General features: G+C 39.3%; 1 protein-coding gene across 2 annotated transcripts in view; it reads left to right on the forward strand.

The window, feature by feature from the left end:
* The window catches only part of erbb4b (erb-b2 receptor tyrosine kinase 4b), a 270,958-nt gene that overhangs the window by 186,517 nt on the left and 69,568 nt on the right, over window positions 1–14,873 (forward strand). For both annotated transcript variants that reach the window (XM_079563351.1, XM_079563352.1), the window contains exons 4-9: window positions 2,701–2,832; window positions 8,627–8,692; window positions 12,481–12,599; window positions 13,224–13,365; window positions 14,556–14,669; window positions 14,737–14,863. In XM_079563351.1, the coding sequence (XP_079419477.1) occupies window positions 2,701–2,832; window positions 8,627–8,692; window positions 12,481–12,599; window positions 13,224–13,365; window positions 14,556–14,669; window positions 14,737–14,863 (700 nt within the window). The remainder of the gene's footprint in view (window positions 1–2,700; window positions 2,833–8,626; window positions 8,693–12,480; window positions 12,600–13,223; window positions 13,366–14,555; window positions 14,670–14,736; window positions 14,864–14,873) is intronic.

Consider the following 14,873-nt stretch of genomic DNA (forward strand, 5'->3'; position numbering starts at 1 on the left):
CACATGTCTCTATTTAGATTGTAAGATTTGCTTTTGGATTGCTGAATCTCATTGGAAATGAAAATGTCCTTGATTTGGTTTACAAAGACACTATGGGCCAGGTATTTTGCCTGGCACACAGGGTTTGCAGGCTCCTAGCGAATTTAGATTTTCTGAGTGGCTTTGCTCTATGCACCTTCACCACTTGTGAGAGAGCGTAGCAAGAGGAGGTGACTGCTCTGATGGGAGCACCACTGAAATTCATTTCCTCGTTTACATCGCACTGTTCACACTAAAAAAAACTTTATTAACCCACCGTGAACTAAACAATGTTCATGTCTCGAGAGAGAAAGAGCTACAGCCGCCCACTGTGGTGCGGATCAGCCATCGCTTGGCCATAAACACAAAAACAAAACAAATGCACATATTCGCCCCCTGTTCCCCCACAAGCCTCTCTCCCTCATCCCTTCCCGGCCACGGAGTTGATCCGGTTGGAGGAAAAAGGGGGTCCCCACCCAATGTACTTCCTGGAGTGGCAAGATCACAAAGTGTGCTCCTACTAAGCCTGTGTCTTTTAAACTCTGTAAATAACCATTATGACTTGGATCAATACTGTACAGTACATTACAAGCTTGACAACTTTCTCAAAGAGCGACAGTGAACAGTATGATGGTTAGCCATTTAGCCATTATTCATTCGGCTGCTCTGACCATCTGTTATATATTGTCCACTGTTGAATTAAAATAGTCGACAATTTAGATGACCTAGAACCGTCTGTGATTTAATAAAACTCCTGGGTCGTATTAACGCCATAGCTGTGTAACATTACACTCCAGCAGTCATTCATTCTGTTGCCTCTGTTGTTCGACATCTTTCTTCATTAAACAATTCACGCACGGCTTATTAATACACTCACAAACTCATTAATATGTTATTTTTTCTGATCATTGCTTTCCTATTTGCCTCCCACTCTTAATCAAACTCATCCCCGCACTGCAGTTGCGGAAAAAAAAACAAAGCAAAAAAACTCAACAAGCGCTTACCATCAAAATAATTGCCTGCATACATTTGTTCTGCCTCCACGAATTTCATATTGTTTTCCTAACGGTTATGCACACTGGATATTACTTTGGCTTTTTATAAGGTGTTGGGTAAGCTTCACTCAGGATGAGAAATAATGAGCAGGGCTTTTTGGGACGCATGAGTCGTAGCCATGTCCGCAAACTAATTAAGATATTTTCTCTAGTCGCTAAACAATCAACAACAGGATTTAACCATTGATCCGCCCCTGGCCCCAAATGTGCAGAGCAAGCATTTACCAGTAATGAAAGCAATGCGAGCAAACGCTGGATAGGGAAGTGGGGAAATACATGTATTATACAATACAGCAGTTGACTTTATGGAAAGCTAAGGGGAATGACGACAGGGGCAGCAATAGCGATAGCATTTTCATAACCTAAAGAACTGCTATATTCTGATTCCTGAATGATAGTGCCTTCTGATTTTTCATAATGCTGAAATGAGTCTGTGCATCACTGTCAGCCCATGTCACATATCCACCGTAACAGTCAAATATATACACATCTCCTTGACTTATTCACTTCCTCCTCTTCATCATATATATGTCATGTTTTAGTGATATACAGGCACCATATATTTAAGCTCAAGTTTAAAGTATTTTCCTTCTCGTGCTTGCTTTGTTGCCTGCACACTTTTCTTGTTGTACAATCTGTGCTCCCAAACTCCAGATTGATTTAAGAGAAGTAAACAGGAGGTAAGGAACTCGAAAACCTCCTTGTGTGAGAACATGGCTGAAATCCAACTCTACAATGTACATTGTCTGAATGAAATATTTTGATCCGAGCGAGTTGCACGAGTGGCATGAATACCCAAGTGTACAGTACTGTTAAGCTACAGCAAAGATTGAAGTCATTTTATTTGTTTGCACATGTATCTTGTTCCCCCGTTCCTGCGGTGTCCAGCTGGCGCCATGTCCAAATAACAAAACTATTATCTGTCTGTTGTTTGGTCCATTCCTGTGCTCCGCCAGAAGCGCCACGTCGGGCACACAATTTGAATTTGAGACCCTTCCAGCCAAGCCATATCCCTCCCATAGTGAGAGGCAGGATTAATTTTGCTCACACCACACGGCGAGAAAGATAGAGAAGTTTGGGATGTGGTCTGGAGAATTGCAGAGTTGCAGAGGTAATACCACCGGCTTCACCTATTATCCACGGAGCATCATTTAATCGGGGCTTTGTAGTGCAATAATGTGTTTGGCAGCTGGTGGTCAGTGCTGGCAGGGAGCTTTTGCTATGATTACGTGTCTCATCAGTGTGTCAGTAATGTGTTTGGAGGAAGATAGACAGCACGTAAGCTCGGTAAATAACGCAAATATGCTGCTGGGCTTCACTTTGTCTGTCTGTTCGCTCATTCCTCTGTGGAGTTCAGGCAGTTGTGTCTTTCTCTGCCTCCATTTCTGCAGCAAAAAAAACAAAAAAACAACTTGGATTAGGAGATTCTCATGACCAGCAACAATCAAAACCCCACGCTGTTGCCAAGAGTTTAGAAAGAAATTGTGTCTTAAAATACTGCTCTCTGATTGCAGTCAAAGGGAGTAATGTGGCCAATCATGGTCTCCAGAAATGTCTTTATCAGTTCAGTTTGATTTTTGTCTCAGAAGACATTCATGTATTTGTTGTGTGTGTCCTGTCCCCACAGAGATCCTGAGTGGGGGGGTGTATGTGGACCAGAACAAGTTCCTGTGCCACGCAGACACCATCCACTGGCAGGACATTGTGAAGAACCCCGGGGTCCATCCGCTGGTCGTGCCCACCAACAGCAGCAGGGACTGTGAGTAACGCTGTCAACAGTTTTGATGTCATATGACATTTTCACCGTTTTTAAACCATAAAAGTGGAGCTTGTTAATCGTGAATTGCTCATTGTTTTCTAAATATATGATCGACATCCCAATTCTTTATGGGAAGTGTGTGTCAAAGCTTTCAGGAAGCAGAGTAACCTGGTATTGTTTACAATTTTATGTATTGAATTGTTGCAACTCCCGAGTTTACAATTGCTAATAAAAGGCTGCAGAAGTGTCTTTTGGTTCCACGAAAGTTGTCAGACATGAACTACTCCAAGGGCGAACTTAATTTACCACACACAAACATGAGGTAAAGCCCTTTATTAAGACATAATTGTTTAACATTTTGAGAATTTATTACCACTTCCCCTTCAACTGCTCCATCCATTAAGTGTAAGTAAACAATCTCTAAATTTGCATAAAAAGTGTGACATTTGTAGCTACACGTGATTTGCCATTTCATCGGGTATAGTAGTTATTTGTTGTATAGTTTTGACTGTGTGAGCGCAGCGCGAAACAATACCAAACATTGTATTGGATCACCAATTGACCTCATTCTGTCACCGGCAGACCTGCCATAACACCCCACACTGCGCTGCACTCGCATTGTCCTGAACATGTTAATGAATGCTCCGAGCTGCGGCTGGGGGGGTTTTAAGTTGACATGTACATACATTCATCAAGAGAAACATGACTTAATCTGTCACCTTTGCTCACCCTGCGATTCAAAGACTGTCTTAACCCACAAACACACTTGCCCTTGTCTTATTAATTTAATGCTCAGGCTGTTTGACATTTAAGACTAGCGCTGCTGTTGTTGTTTGTTAGCGCAGTCTCTGGAGGCATTCAAACTCTGGGATTGAGGCCCTTAGGTCTGATAGATTTATTTCTGTTTTTGATTGCTTCATCCATTTATCGATGTGTAGTCCTGGAGTTTCACTTAAGACCTGGATGAATTCTTGTTTAGTCCAAGTTCAGTTCAGTTTAGACTATGAAGTTCTTTTAATTGTTTGGTCCTGGTTCTGTCCTAGTGTAGCTCAATAGTACCAACAGACAGCTGATTAAATAATTGCCTTATTCAGGGCTTGTTTCAGTGCCTGCTTTTGTGTTAGAAATGCCCATTTGGTTCAGACCAGTGTTTAACAGATCTGATTTCAACATCGCAAAAACATAGACACACTATCTGTCTTCCATATGATTAAAATGCAGACCGGAGGAACAGCAGGGGTCTATGGAGAAGACCTCGCCTCGAGCTCAGACGGCCTGGCTGTGTCACCCTCGACCCAGCTCCGGGCTTCACTCTATTATTTTCCAGTTCAATAAAACTATGCGCAATAAAATTCCATATGGACAAACACTGACTTTCAGCCTCAAGCTTCATCCAAATGTATCTAAATGTCCAAATATCATATATCAATATTTTTTCAAAAGCAATTTGACAATGTATCATCAAGACAGAATACAAAATTCAATGTAAAATGATAATGCCATGATCAATCACCATAGAAACGAATAGGGCTCAAGTCAAGAATGAACTATAGGCTGGTATGATGAAAGCAAAAAGCATCAATAACCATGTTTTAAAACAGAACTAAGTAACTCATGCCCCTAGAGGCCATAAGCACTACTGCAGGTGTCGTAGCATGTTGCGTTTTTTTTACTCATAAATTGTCTGTGAGAGTAAATACTACGCTGACAGAAAAGACAAAGCGAGAGAGGGATATTGTTCATCCAAGTACATAATGGAGATATTTTTACTCAAATTTGACTGTAAATACTGTTTAAGTGGCGCTAGCCCACAGTTAGCTTTGCCCGTTAGCCTGTTAGCTTCTTTTTCGTAATTTCATTAGTGTGTATTGTGCCTCCAACCCAGAGGCAGGGAAGTTTCAAGGGTGGTGTTCTGGATAGAGACATCGGGGGAGATGAAAGACCCCCCAATCATCCCATTAATGCTTGTATTACCCCCGGTGGAACTACGAAAATCACAAAATAAAAAGGAACATATTAGGCTGAACTGGTGAATGGCTGAAATTTACACAGCTTTCCGAAGTAAACAAAGCTGGAAAATGGATAAACAGAGAAGGCAATTGGTTTGCATTTATTAATGTAGGGCCATCTGTACAGGATTAAGGGAGGATTGTCTGAGGAATAATTACATTTTTCTTTAAATCTGGCCCTACATCTTTACACGTCATTGTCTATTAGATTATTTGTACTTGTAGCACTTTTTCTTCCTTGCAACAAAATATCCATCTCCTCAGCTTCTTCCCCTTCATCATATCAATCGTAGTTGTACACAGGCTTCCATATTTTGGCCCGTTAAAAGTGTTTTCTTTTCCTTCTAGTGCTCGCTTTGATATTGCGCACCTCTCTTGTTTTGCAATCTGTGCAGCAACAACTCCAGTTTGATTTAAGAGAAGTAAACAAGAGGTAAGGGGCTCAAAAAACCGTGTGAGCAAACAAGGCTGAAACCCAACTCTACAAGTAACACTATCTCTAAGCTCATTGTCATGCCTACATAAGAGTAAGATAATATGAAATGCTAGGGCTGTGTGCACTGCCAAAAGGTCAATATGTCTCTTAATCTGTAATCCATCTTTAACACCCTAATCCCCATTTCTGATTATGGTTATAAGTGATTGACCCATTTAGGCCCACTTTTTCAAAACAAAGGATTATGTAAAATCTTATTTAATTCCATGGGTACCGTAATAAACTGTCCATTATCCACTCTATAAATCATATTTGCGGATCCTTTTACTGACAATGGCAGTAAAATGTTGAATATGGCCCTGTTCTCAAAACAAAAGATGGCTGCCTGTTTTAGTTTTTAGCTCAGTCACCTGTAGTTCTGTCAAGGGTAAAAGAATGTATGCAGTAAAAGAAGCCAGAAAAGATGTATTTCAAGTCAGTCAAAATCTATAAGTGGAGACGGGTGTAGAGTCCTTGCTCACAAAATAAAGAAAAAAAGATTCTATGACTTCACTTACCTCGATGCACTCAAAGAGACAGCGCAGAGATATAAGTATGCTTTGCTCCGTCGAACAGCACTTATAGTCTGACATTTATATTATTATCCTGTTTGTACGCTGCTATTCGCTCAGTCAAGGTTCCTGACCCCACTCTCGACCACGGCCAAAGCGCTAGTTACTGCTCAATTCACTCAAGTCGAGTAGATGATGCGTTAAAGGCCAGACGGACAGTTACAGAGTTGCAAGAGTTCAACTGGCCGACAGTGCATGAAAATTACAACTCAATATCCGGCAGTCTTCATATCTCACAAAGCCATATATATTGCTATTATATTGCTTATCCTGAAAGAGCAGCTACTCTAGTGCTATATATATATATATATATATATATAGCGATGAACTATATATCTGATTGTTTTATCTACTGTTCCCACTTTTTCCTCATTTTAAAAGCATTTACAAAGTCTTGGACAAGCACCTAAATAGATGCTTTCTTTCTTTCTTTCTTTCTTTCTTTCTTTCTTTCTTTCTTTCTTTCTTTCTTTCTTTCTTTCTTTCTTTCTTTCTTTCTTTCTTTCTTTCTTTCTTTCTTTCTTTCTTTCTTTCTTTCTTTCTTTCTTTCCTTCCTTCCTTCCTTCCTTCCTTCCTTCCTTCCTTCCTTCCCCCTCCCTCCCTCTTTCTTCCTCCCTTCGTTCTTTCTTTCTTTCTTTCTTTCTTTCTTTCCCCTCCCATCCTTTTTTCTTTCTTTCTTTCCTTCATTTCTTTCTTCCCCTCTTCTTTCTTTCTTTCTTTCTTTCTTTCTTTCTTTCTTTCTTTCTTTCTTTCTTTCTTTCTTTCTTTCTTTCTTTCTTTCTTTCTTTCTTTCTTTCTTTATGTTGCCATCGTAACACCATCCCTATGTCTGAGGCCAAATGGTCAAGTTTAGGAAAATGGCCTGGGATACTAATGTGATCATAATCATATTTCTGGTCCGAGAAATGACATCACGCGCTATTTTTGTAATCAAATTATATTATATTATATTTACATATTATTCAATTTGATTATTCACTAATCAAATTTAACATGTTTTATTTATTCTCCTCATTAAAACACAGAGGTTAAGTTTTATTGTGAAAGAAATTTGGATTTATGAGATCAAAACAATGTCAGTCTTTCTTTGTTTCCACTTTCCACTGTGTCTCGTCTTTTTCATACGAAGAGGAGCAGATGGAATGGAGTCTGTTTGGATGCTAATAGCTCCTCGTGTGGAGAGCCTGATGGACAGCGGACAGCACTTGTGCACTTATCCAGCTCACTTCCCCCGCAGTCAATTACAGACAGTCAATTAAGTCCTCCAAATATAAAAAGGCAGAGGCCACAGCGAAAGAGGCTATGATTTGCTACTTTAGTGCTTTTAGCCTCGAACCTGCTCCGAGCTCCAAGAACCCATGCTGGCTTCATATGGAAATAAAGACATTTCTATAAAACACATATTGGGTCATGGTGAGATCCGATTGGGGTTTTATGACAAAAGAACAGCCTGTGCCAGTCAGAGCTAGGAGATACTGATTCAACCGCAGCAATCTATTATGTGCATGTTATGGTGAATATAGTTATGTATTTATTTTAGATTAAAGATTAAAGTCCTTGTCCTTTCTTTCTTTTTTTCCCCTTCCTTCCTTCCTTCCTTCCTTCCTTCCTTCCTTCCTTCCTTCCTTCCTTCCTTCCTTCCTTCCTTCCTTCCTTCCTTCCTTCCTTCCTTCCTTCCTTCCTTCCCTCCCTCCCTCCCTCCCTCCCTCCTCCCTTCCTCCCCCCTCCTTTCTTACTGTCTTTCTCTCTGTCTGTCTCTCTTCCTCTTTCTTTCTTTCTTTCTTTCTTTCTTTCTTTCTTTCTTTCTTTCTTTCTTTCTTTCTTTCTTTCTTTCTTTCTTTCTTTCTTTCTTTCTTTCTTTCTTTCTTTCTTTCCTCCCTTCCTCCCTCATTCCTTTCCACTCTTTCTTTCTTTCTTTCTTTCTCCCTTACTCTTTCTTTCTTTCTTTCTTTCTTTCTTTCTTTCTTTCTTTCTTTCTCCCTTACTGTTTCTTTCTTTGCTCCCTCTCTCCCTCCTCCCTCCCTTTTTCGTCCTTTCTTTCTTTCTTTCTTTCTTTCTTTCTTTCTTTCTTTCTTTCTTTCTTTCTTTCTTTCTTTCTTTCTTTCTTTCTTTCTTTCTTTCTTTCTTTCTTTCTTTCTTTCTCAAACTCAAGAGTCTGACACAGTGTTTCAGAAAGCTTGTTTGTGAACATTCTTACATCTGACTACAAGAGCAAGATGAAGCTTCTGAAGACAAAGCGAAACATCCTCTGCTCAATCAGCCCAGTACAGTTGATGATAGTGGAAAAAGTGACCACAGCCGCCCACAAATCCATTTGTATTCCAGATTATAAAGCAACATTATGCTGAGGAGTATACTGTAGATACTTTTTCCCCGCCTTTGTAACCTCTTTAACCTTTAAGTTACCTTTACATAGACTCTTATTATAATTTGAATAAACATTTCATGATATAATTGTCTGCCCACTCATCAGCTGAAGTACCTGCATATTTTACACACTATCTATTGTGCATATCCAGTCATTACCATAATTACCACGCGCTCAGTCCACCTCTGCTGACGCACAATGTCTGGAACACTTAATATACACCTCTTTATGTTCTGCTAGAAATGACAAATACTCTCACGCACAACGGCAGCAGGAAATTATAGCTCGGGGACCAATATGTATTATTTCTACCTGCTTGAAGTGCATCAATTTGATCTTCATTTTTCATTCATATATGTTGTGTTTGCAGGTCAGAAGTGCCATCGCTCATGTAATGGCCGGTGTTGGGGGCAAAAGGAGGACCAGTGTCAAAGTTGTAAGTACTTTAGAGATTAAATAAAAACATTAATAATTATATATAATATTTAATAAAAAGTATACCGTTCTAAAATTATATAACAATCATCTCTAGCTATGTAGCACAGAAGTTGGAGATTGTGTTCAGCATGTCCAGAGCAAAGAGAAAATGCATCTAAACTGTGACTCATCAATGTATGTAAAAATGTACATAGAAACTCTTCTCGACGTCTATGTCTACCTCTTATTGTTGTAGTTTAATTTAGTTTAGTAGAAGTAGCCAACTACTGATGTAGTTCTGTGGAGGAGCAGGATAAAGCCAAGCCACTTTATAAGAGACTTTATGTACAGTATGTGGATATTAAAGCAAAGAGTTTGCAGTGTGCAGTTTGCCAGATGTAATCATCTTTACATATTGTTCAGATGTGGTGAATTCAGACAACAAAGCCAAACACATTAAAATGAATTACTCAAAGCATTTCCATGGTGTCAGCAATGGCAGTAACAAGCCAGACAAAGCCCAGGTGCAGCAGACATTCTTTTCTCTCCAATTAAGACAACATTAAGTGCAGGCTTTTATTGGGAGCACTTAATTACTTACATAATAAAATCTCTCTCCCACTTTTAGAGCATGTCTAGTGGCTCTCCTCTGCAAGCATCACAATGCATGCGTCTTTGTAGTATCTTGCGGCAGGACGATACAGTGCAGGTTACTATGTTTGCCAAATTGGCACATCAGATCATCACATCTTCACTGACCTGAAAGAAGGTGCTTAATGTGAACATTTGTCCTCAAAGTAAATGAGTGAGTTAGATTGTGACTGGCCAGAGCAGTGTATCTGCTCTGTAATGGTGGTATTCAATATTTATCAAATGTATTGCAAGGAGGAAACAGTGGCTACGTTTTGGTTTTTTGAGCTTTCTGATTATTGACGCAGCATAATCTGATATACATTATCTGATATTCGTATAATCTGATTTCTCCCTGTGCTGTATCCACGTGGCTTCCAGGCACAAGAATAAAGTGGACTTTAAGTCCACGGTTATAGGTTCTGTCCCTTCACCTCACCTCCCCTATGTATACATGTGATGAGTGCTGGTCCTTGTAGAGATTGTTGGCCCAAATTGGAGACCAGATTTCTGTTAGCCAGCCCTGTAGCTAACCCGCAGAGCGAACAATTATACAATGTAAAGCTTTGGGTATTTTGAACTATATAAGGGAAGGCATTATTGATATCAACATTTGTCATCCCTGTTTAAACCCAGATGACCATGCAGCAAAAAAAAAACCTGAAACCATTATTTGTGTGGGTAGTCCTCAAAATTGTTGCATGATCAGTGTAGCAAGCTATTTGCAACATCACAGCAGCGAAGTATGTTTATTTATCAAGTTAATTTGAAAGCCTCGCAAGGAAACGCATTATCGTCTTGAGAACCAGTGCAGTGATTCTTGTGACTGATGCCTCTGTCCTCACGCCGTTCAGACAGAAGCCACTGGGCATATTTTAAGAGATGGATTCCCTTTGTGTTTCCCACCACCGTTCAGTTTGCTTTTATTTATTTATGTGTGGTTGAGTGGAAATTTAAAGGCAAATTGATCAAAGGTATTGCATGTGTCTCGTGACAAGGCCATTTGACAAACTGTCTTTTGAGTGAGCCAGGGTGGGGCTTGGTTAATGGAACGCCAGAAATGGTACGTTAGGCAGAAATTTGGTGCACGTGTTCGAACGTGGTGCTGTGGTATCCATCATCGTGATAGTATCTCATCACAGCTGAGCCCAAAGGCGGAAACAACACGATACACATTCAATACAATAAAAATAATATCAGCATACATGTTTTACTGAATGTGTTGCGGCCACATAATGTTTGAATTATAGGTGATTGATGGTAAAATGATGTAACCTTTCAAGACAGAATTTTTCAACCATCTTAATGAAATAATACATCATTTACATTTCAGCGGGTCGCAGTGCTACTTGGATGTTAAGCGTGCATGTACATTTGGTGCTCTTCAGTGCAGGGACAAGTCTCAAAAGAAAAGACTGCGGAACCTAAGGTCAAAATGAATAAAACTATTACATGGCGAATATGATTAAAGTACTGCCATTGTGTTTTGGTTCACAGGACTTTTTAAGAGTGAAAGGCCGGCAACCTTCAAACCAGTGGTGCAGCTTCGAGAACAAAATTTAGCCCATCATAGAATAGAATAGAATAGAATATAGAATGCTTTATTTATTTATTTACATGTACATTTAATAAACATTAAGTACAAACTTGTGTGTCTCTCAAAGTCTCAATAATAATAAAAAGTTTCATGATCATGTTATTCGCTTGGTAAACATAATAAACAATTTGTAGAAAAATATTTTATAGAAAAATGTATCATATAAAATCATACAAAAATAGAAGGTCACACTTTGTTTTACACTAACTTGATACATTGTACCTAACTAAATTTAGTACATTGTAATCTGCTTTGTAACAATCTGTAATAACTTGTACCTATGTAGTACATACACAATGGGATAATGCGTATTAGTACTTTGGAGGTACATAATGAAATAAGGCAAAAGACCCTTGGGTTAGGGCATAAGGCTAGGGTTAGAGTTTGAGTCTTATGCCTTATTACATTATGTACCTCCAAAGTACTAATACGCATTAGTCCATTCTGTATGTACTACATAGGTACAAGTTATTAAACATTGTCACACTTCACATTACATTGTACTAAATTTGGCAGGTAAAATGTATCAAGGGTAGCTTCAAATAAAGTATTTCCGGCTACTGCAACTGCCTTGTAGTGCCCATGGGGAACAGAGGGTTGGATGTTCCAAAATCATACAAAAACATGTACCATCATCGTTCACAACAATTATGTCTTTTGTTGTTTTTTTGTTTCTTTTTTTGTTTCTCACCAAAAAGTAGACTAAATGGCCAAGTGGAGAAGGGTTGCCTTTTTAATTCCAAAATCTATAGATGCATTATGTTTTTCTTTGCTCTGCAGAAATACTATCAACTATTGTAGTTGTGAATGTTCTTACTTCTCGTCTTGGCCACTTTGTTCTGTCATTCGTACCTTCAGTAACTGCTGCGTGTGTCTGAGGTCTTGCACATATCTGTTTAGCAGCTCCTCACAGGGACATATGGTCACCCATACGATCAGGAACACCGGACACATATATTTATGTACATGATGTCAATAACAGGTGGCATGAGGCAGATGACAACCAGAGCAGAAGAGATGAGTGTGATTGCCAAGTGCTCATTCTTTATCAGCATTAAATTCAGGATCGCTTTGAGTTCATCTTATATTCTCTGACCTGTTTGTTTTTTATGGTGTTGAATAATTTAGATTTTTCTTTCATTTTACTCTCCAAAGACTGCATTTTTAAATATAGCTGGCTATGTCCTTGGGCAATTAGAAGGCTTGGCAAATATGCTACTAGGCTGACGGTATGTTAATCTGCATGTAATCATTTAGTATATCTACAACGTCTGTTAGTATCTTCTATAGCAGCTTCCATAACTCCACACTTTTCACAACTGGATTCTCCTTTTGCTCTATCTCTCTAACTAAAACCACAAAACAGCTGTTTTAAGCACATCGATAAACACACTCATTTACACTCATGTACACACATTTTAGGAGCTTTCAAAGCCATTAGGTTGCCATGACATTGAAAAACTATTGTCAACAAAAGTATTGAACCACAGCATTTCAAGTGTATATCGGATAACATAGGAACATAGGATAGTGTGATGAGTGCACTCCAGTCTCATCTGTACATTTGTGTCTCTCCACAGTGACAAAGACTGTGTGTGCGGAGCAGTGTGACGGCCGCTGTTTCGGGCCCTTTGTGAGCGACTGCTGCCACCGCGAGTGTGCAGGCGGCTGCTTCGGCCCCAAGGACACAGACTGCTTTGTGAGTACACACGCATGCACGCACGCACATGCACACGCACACACAAGCACACACACACACACACACACACACACACACACAGACACGAACACGCGCACACAATGTCAACGTTATCTGTCATAATACCATGTCAAAGTGAACTGGAAATCACTTATAAAAAAACAATTGATGTTGTTTTTTGTTTTCTTTGTTGGTGTTTTTTTTTTTTTTTATCCAAATGTAGGCTGCCTTGAATATAATATCCATTTACTGCCATTGAGATATGGCAGTAACAGCTCAGTCTTATCATATTGGGCCGTGTGAAAGATAATAGTATTTTATAATGTATTCTTCTCCTGATGGGTTGCTGCAGTGAAATTGAAGGATGAGATGCAAACAAGTTTGTCTGTGAGGAGGAAACATACACACTTACATTGAATGAAACAGCCTGTTTGACACTAAAGCACTTACCTTTATCCCATCTGCATAGGTACAAACAAAAGCAACTGAGTCACTATTTTCACATATGGGGAAATGTTTTTGCATGCAAAATGTGACTGAGAAGAGAACAACTCAACTATTTTAAAGCAAATGATGATCAGTGACTGTATCAAAAATGTCAAACGAGTGTGTGTCCTGTTTCAGGCCTGTACAAACTTCAATGACAGTGGGGCGTGTGTGACACAGTGCCCAAAGCCGTTCGTTTACAACCCGACCTCATTCCAACTGGAACACAACCCTGGAGCTAAGTACACCTATGGAGCCTTCTGCGTCAAGAAGTGCCCACGTAAGTCACCAACACACACCTTCAGTGGCCATCTAATCTCAACTTTAAAGGCCCATACCAGATTTTTTTTTTTTTATTACAAACAATGAAAGAGGAAACTACTAAATATAAATGTTAGCTGTGACCCAAACTCATTCATAACTTTCCTAATATATTTGTAGGATCCTAATTCTTCACATAGTTGACTTTGTCGGCACATTTCACCATTTGCCGGATCACTTTTCAGGGTAACTTTCATAGAAATGCTAGAAAATTAGCCTGCAAGTTCATGAAATTGATACAAATGCTTTATAATTAAATAAAGCATTTTATTTGTCATCTATAACTGGACGTGACAAAACTTTGGCATTAACACATGCAGTGTTTTTCCCACAAATGTTTGAGTTTACAATATACTAAAGGAGGACAAAACAAATTCAGTTCATTTTCCATAGCAAAAATCAGGTATAGTGAGTACAGATGATGCTTTATTAGTGTAACCTGGCTAACGCCATGCTGTTGCATGGATTTGGGAACCAATCACAGAACGAGAAGGGACGGCAAGACGATGACGAGCTTTTCGATATACGGAAGCTTGTAGTTTATTTACGGATTTAAAAATATATTTTTTTTCAGATCAAACATGACAGCAGCAGATGCGACGCTATTTTCCGATCAAGCTTTAGGCCGTGTTCTAAATAGTTTAGCTTGGAAGTTTACAGCGGGTGCGTCATACGTCATCAGATACGATGATGCGATTGGCTATGGCTACGTGCAAACACATGATGGACATTCGTAGCGCCCAATAAACGGCTATGGACGATTGTAAACCACACCTCTCCTAGGAGAAAATGAATTGGTGGTCCCCAGACTAAATTTCACTTGTGATTTTAGTCTGGCGTTAGCCAGGCTATTATTAGTGTGAGATTGGCTGTACTCTATTGTAACCTCTTATAACCACTTACCACTTAATATTCCTGCCAAGAAAAGAAAAACAACTTTTGAAAAAGATTGAAGATATGTACTTCATAGTTATGTACTTCACATATTTGTTGTCAGATTGCTCAAAGTATAATAAATGAGTACAGCCCTTTTTAAAATTGGAAAATGCTAAAATAAGCATAAGCTCCAAAAAAATATGCAATTAGAAAACCCATCGATCTGTGTTGTCTCTGTTAAGTTAAAGCTATACTTTTGACCTTGTTTCTCAGATAACTTTGTGGTGGATCAGAGCTCGTGTGTCAGGGCATGTCCCAGTAACAAGATGGAAGTGGAGGAAAACCGCATTAAAACGTGTATCCCCTGCACCGATATCTGTCCAAAAGGTAGGCCGTGTCATCTATAACTGGATGTGACACAACTTTGGCATTAACACATGTTGTTGTCTTCCAGCATGTGATGGTATAGGCACAGCCACACTCCAGAATGCACAGACTGTGGATTCGAGCAACATCGACAAATTTGTCAACTGTACCAAAATTAATGGGAATCTGGTCTTCCTCATTACTGGAATCAAAGGGTGAGAGATG

The sequence above is a fragment of the Gobius niger genome (assembly GCF_951799975.1).
Source record: "Gobius niger genome assembly, chromosome: 9".
Lineage (NCBI taxonomy): Eukaryota > Metazoa > Chordata > Actinopteri > Gobiiformes > Gobiidae > Gobius > Gobius niger.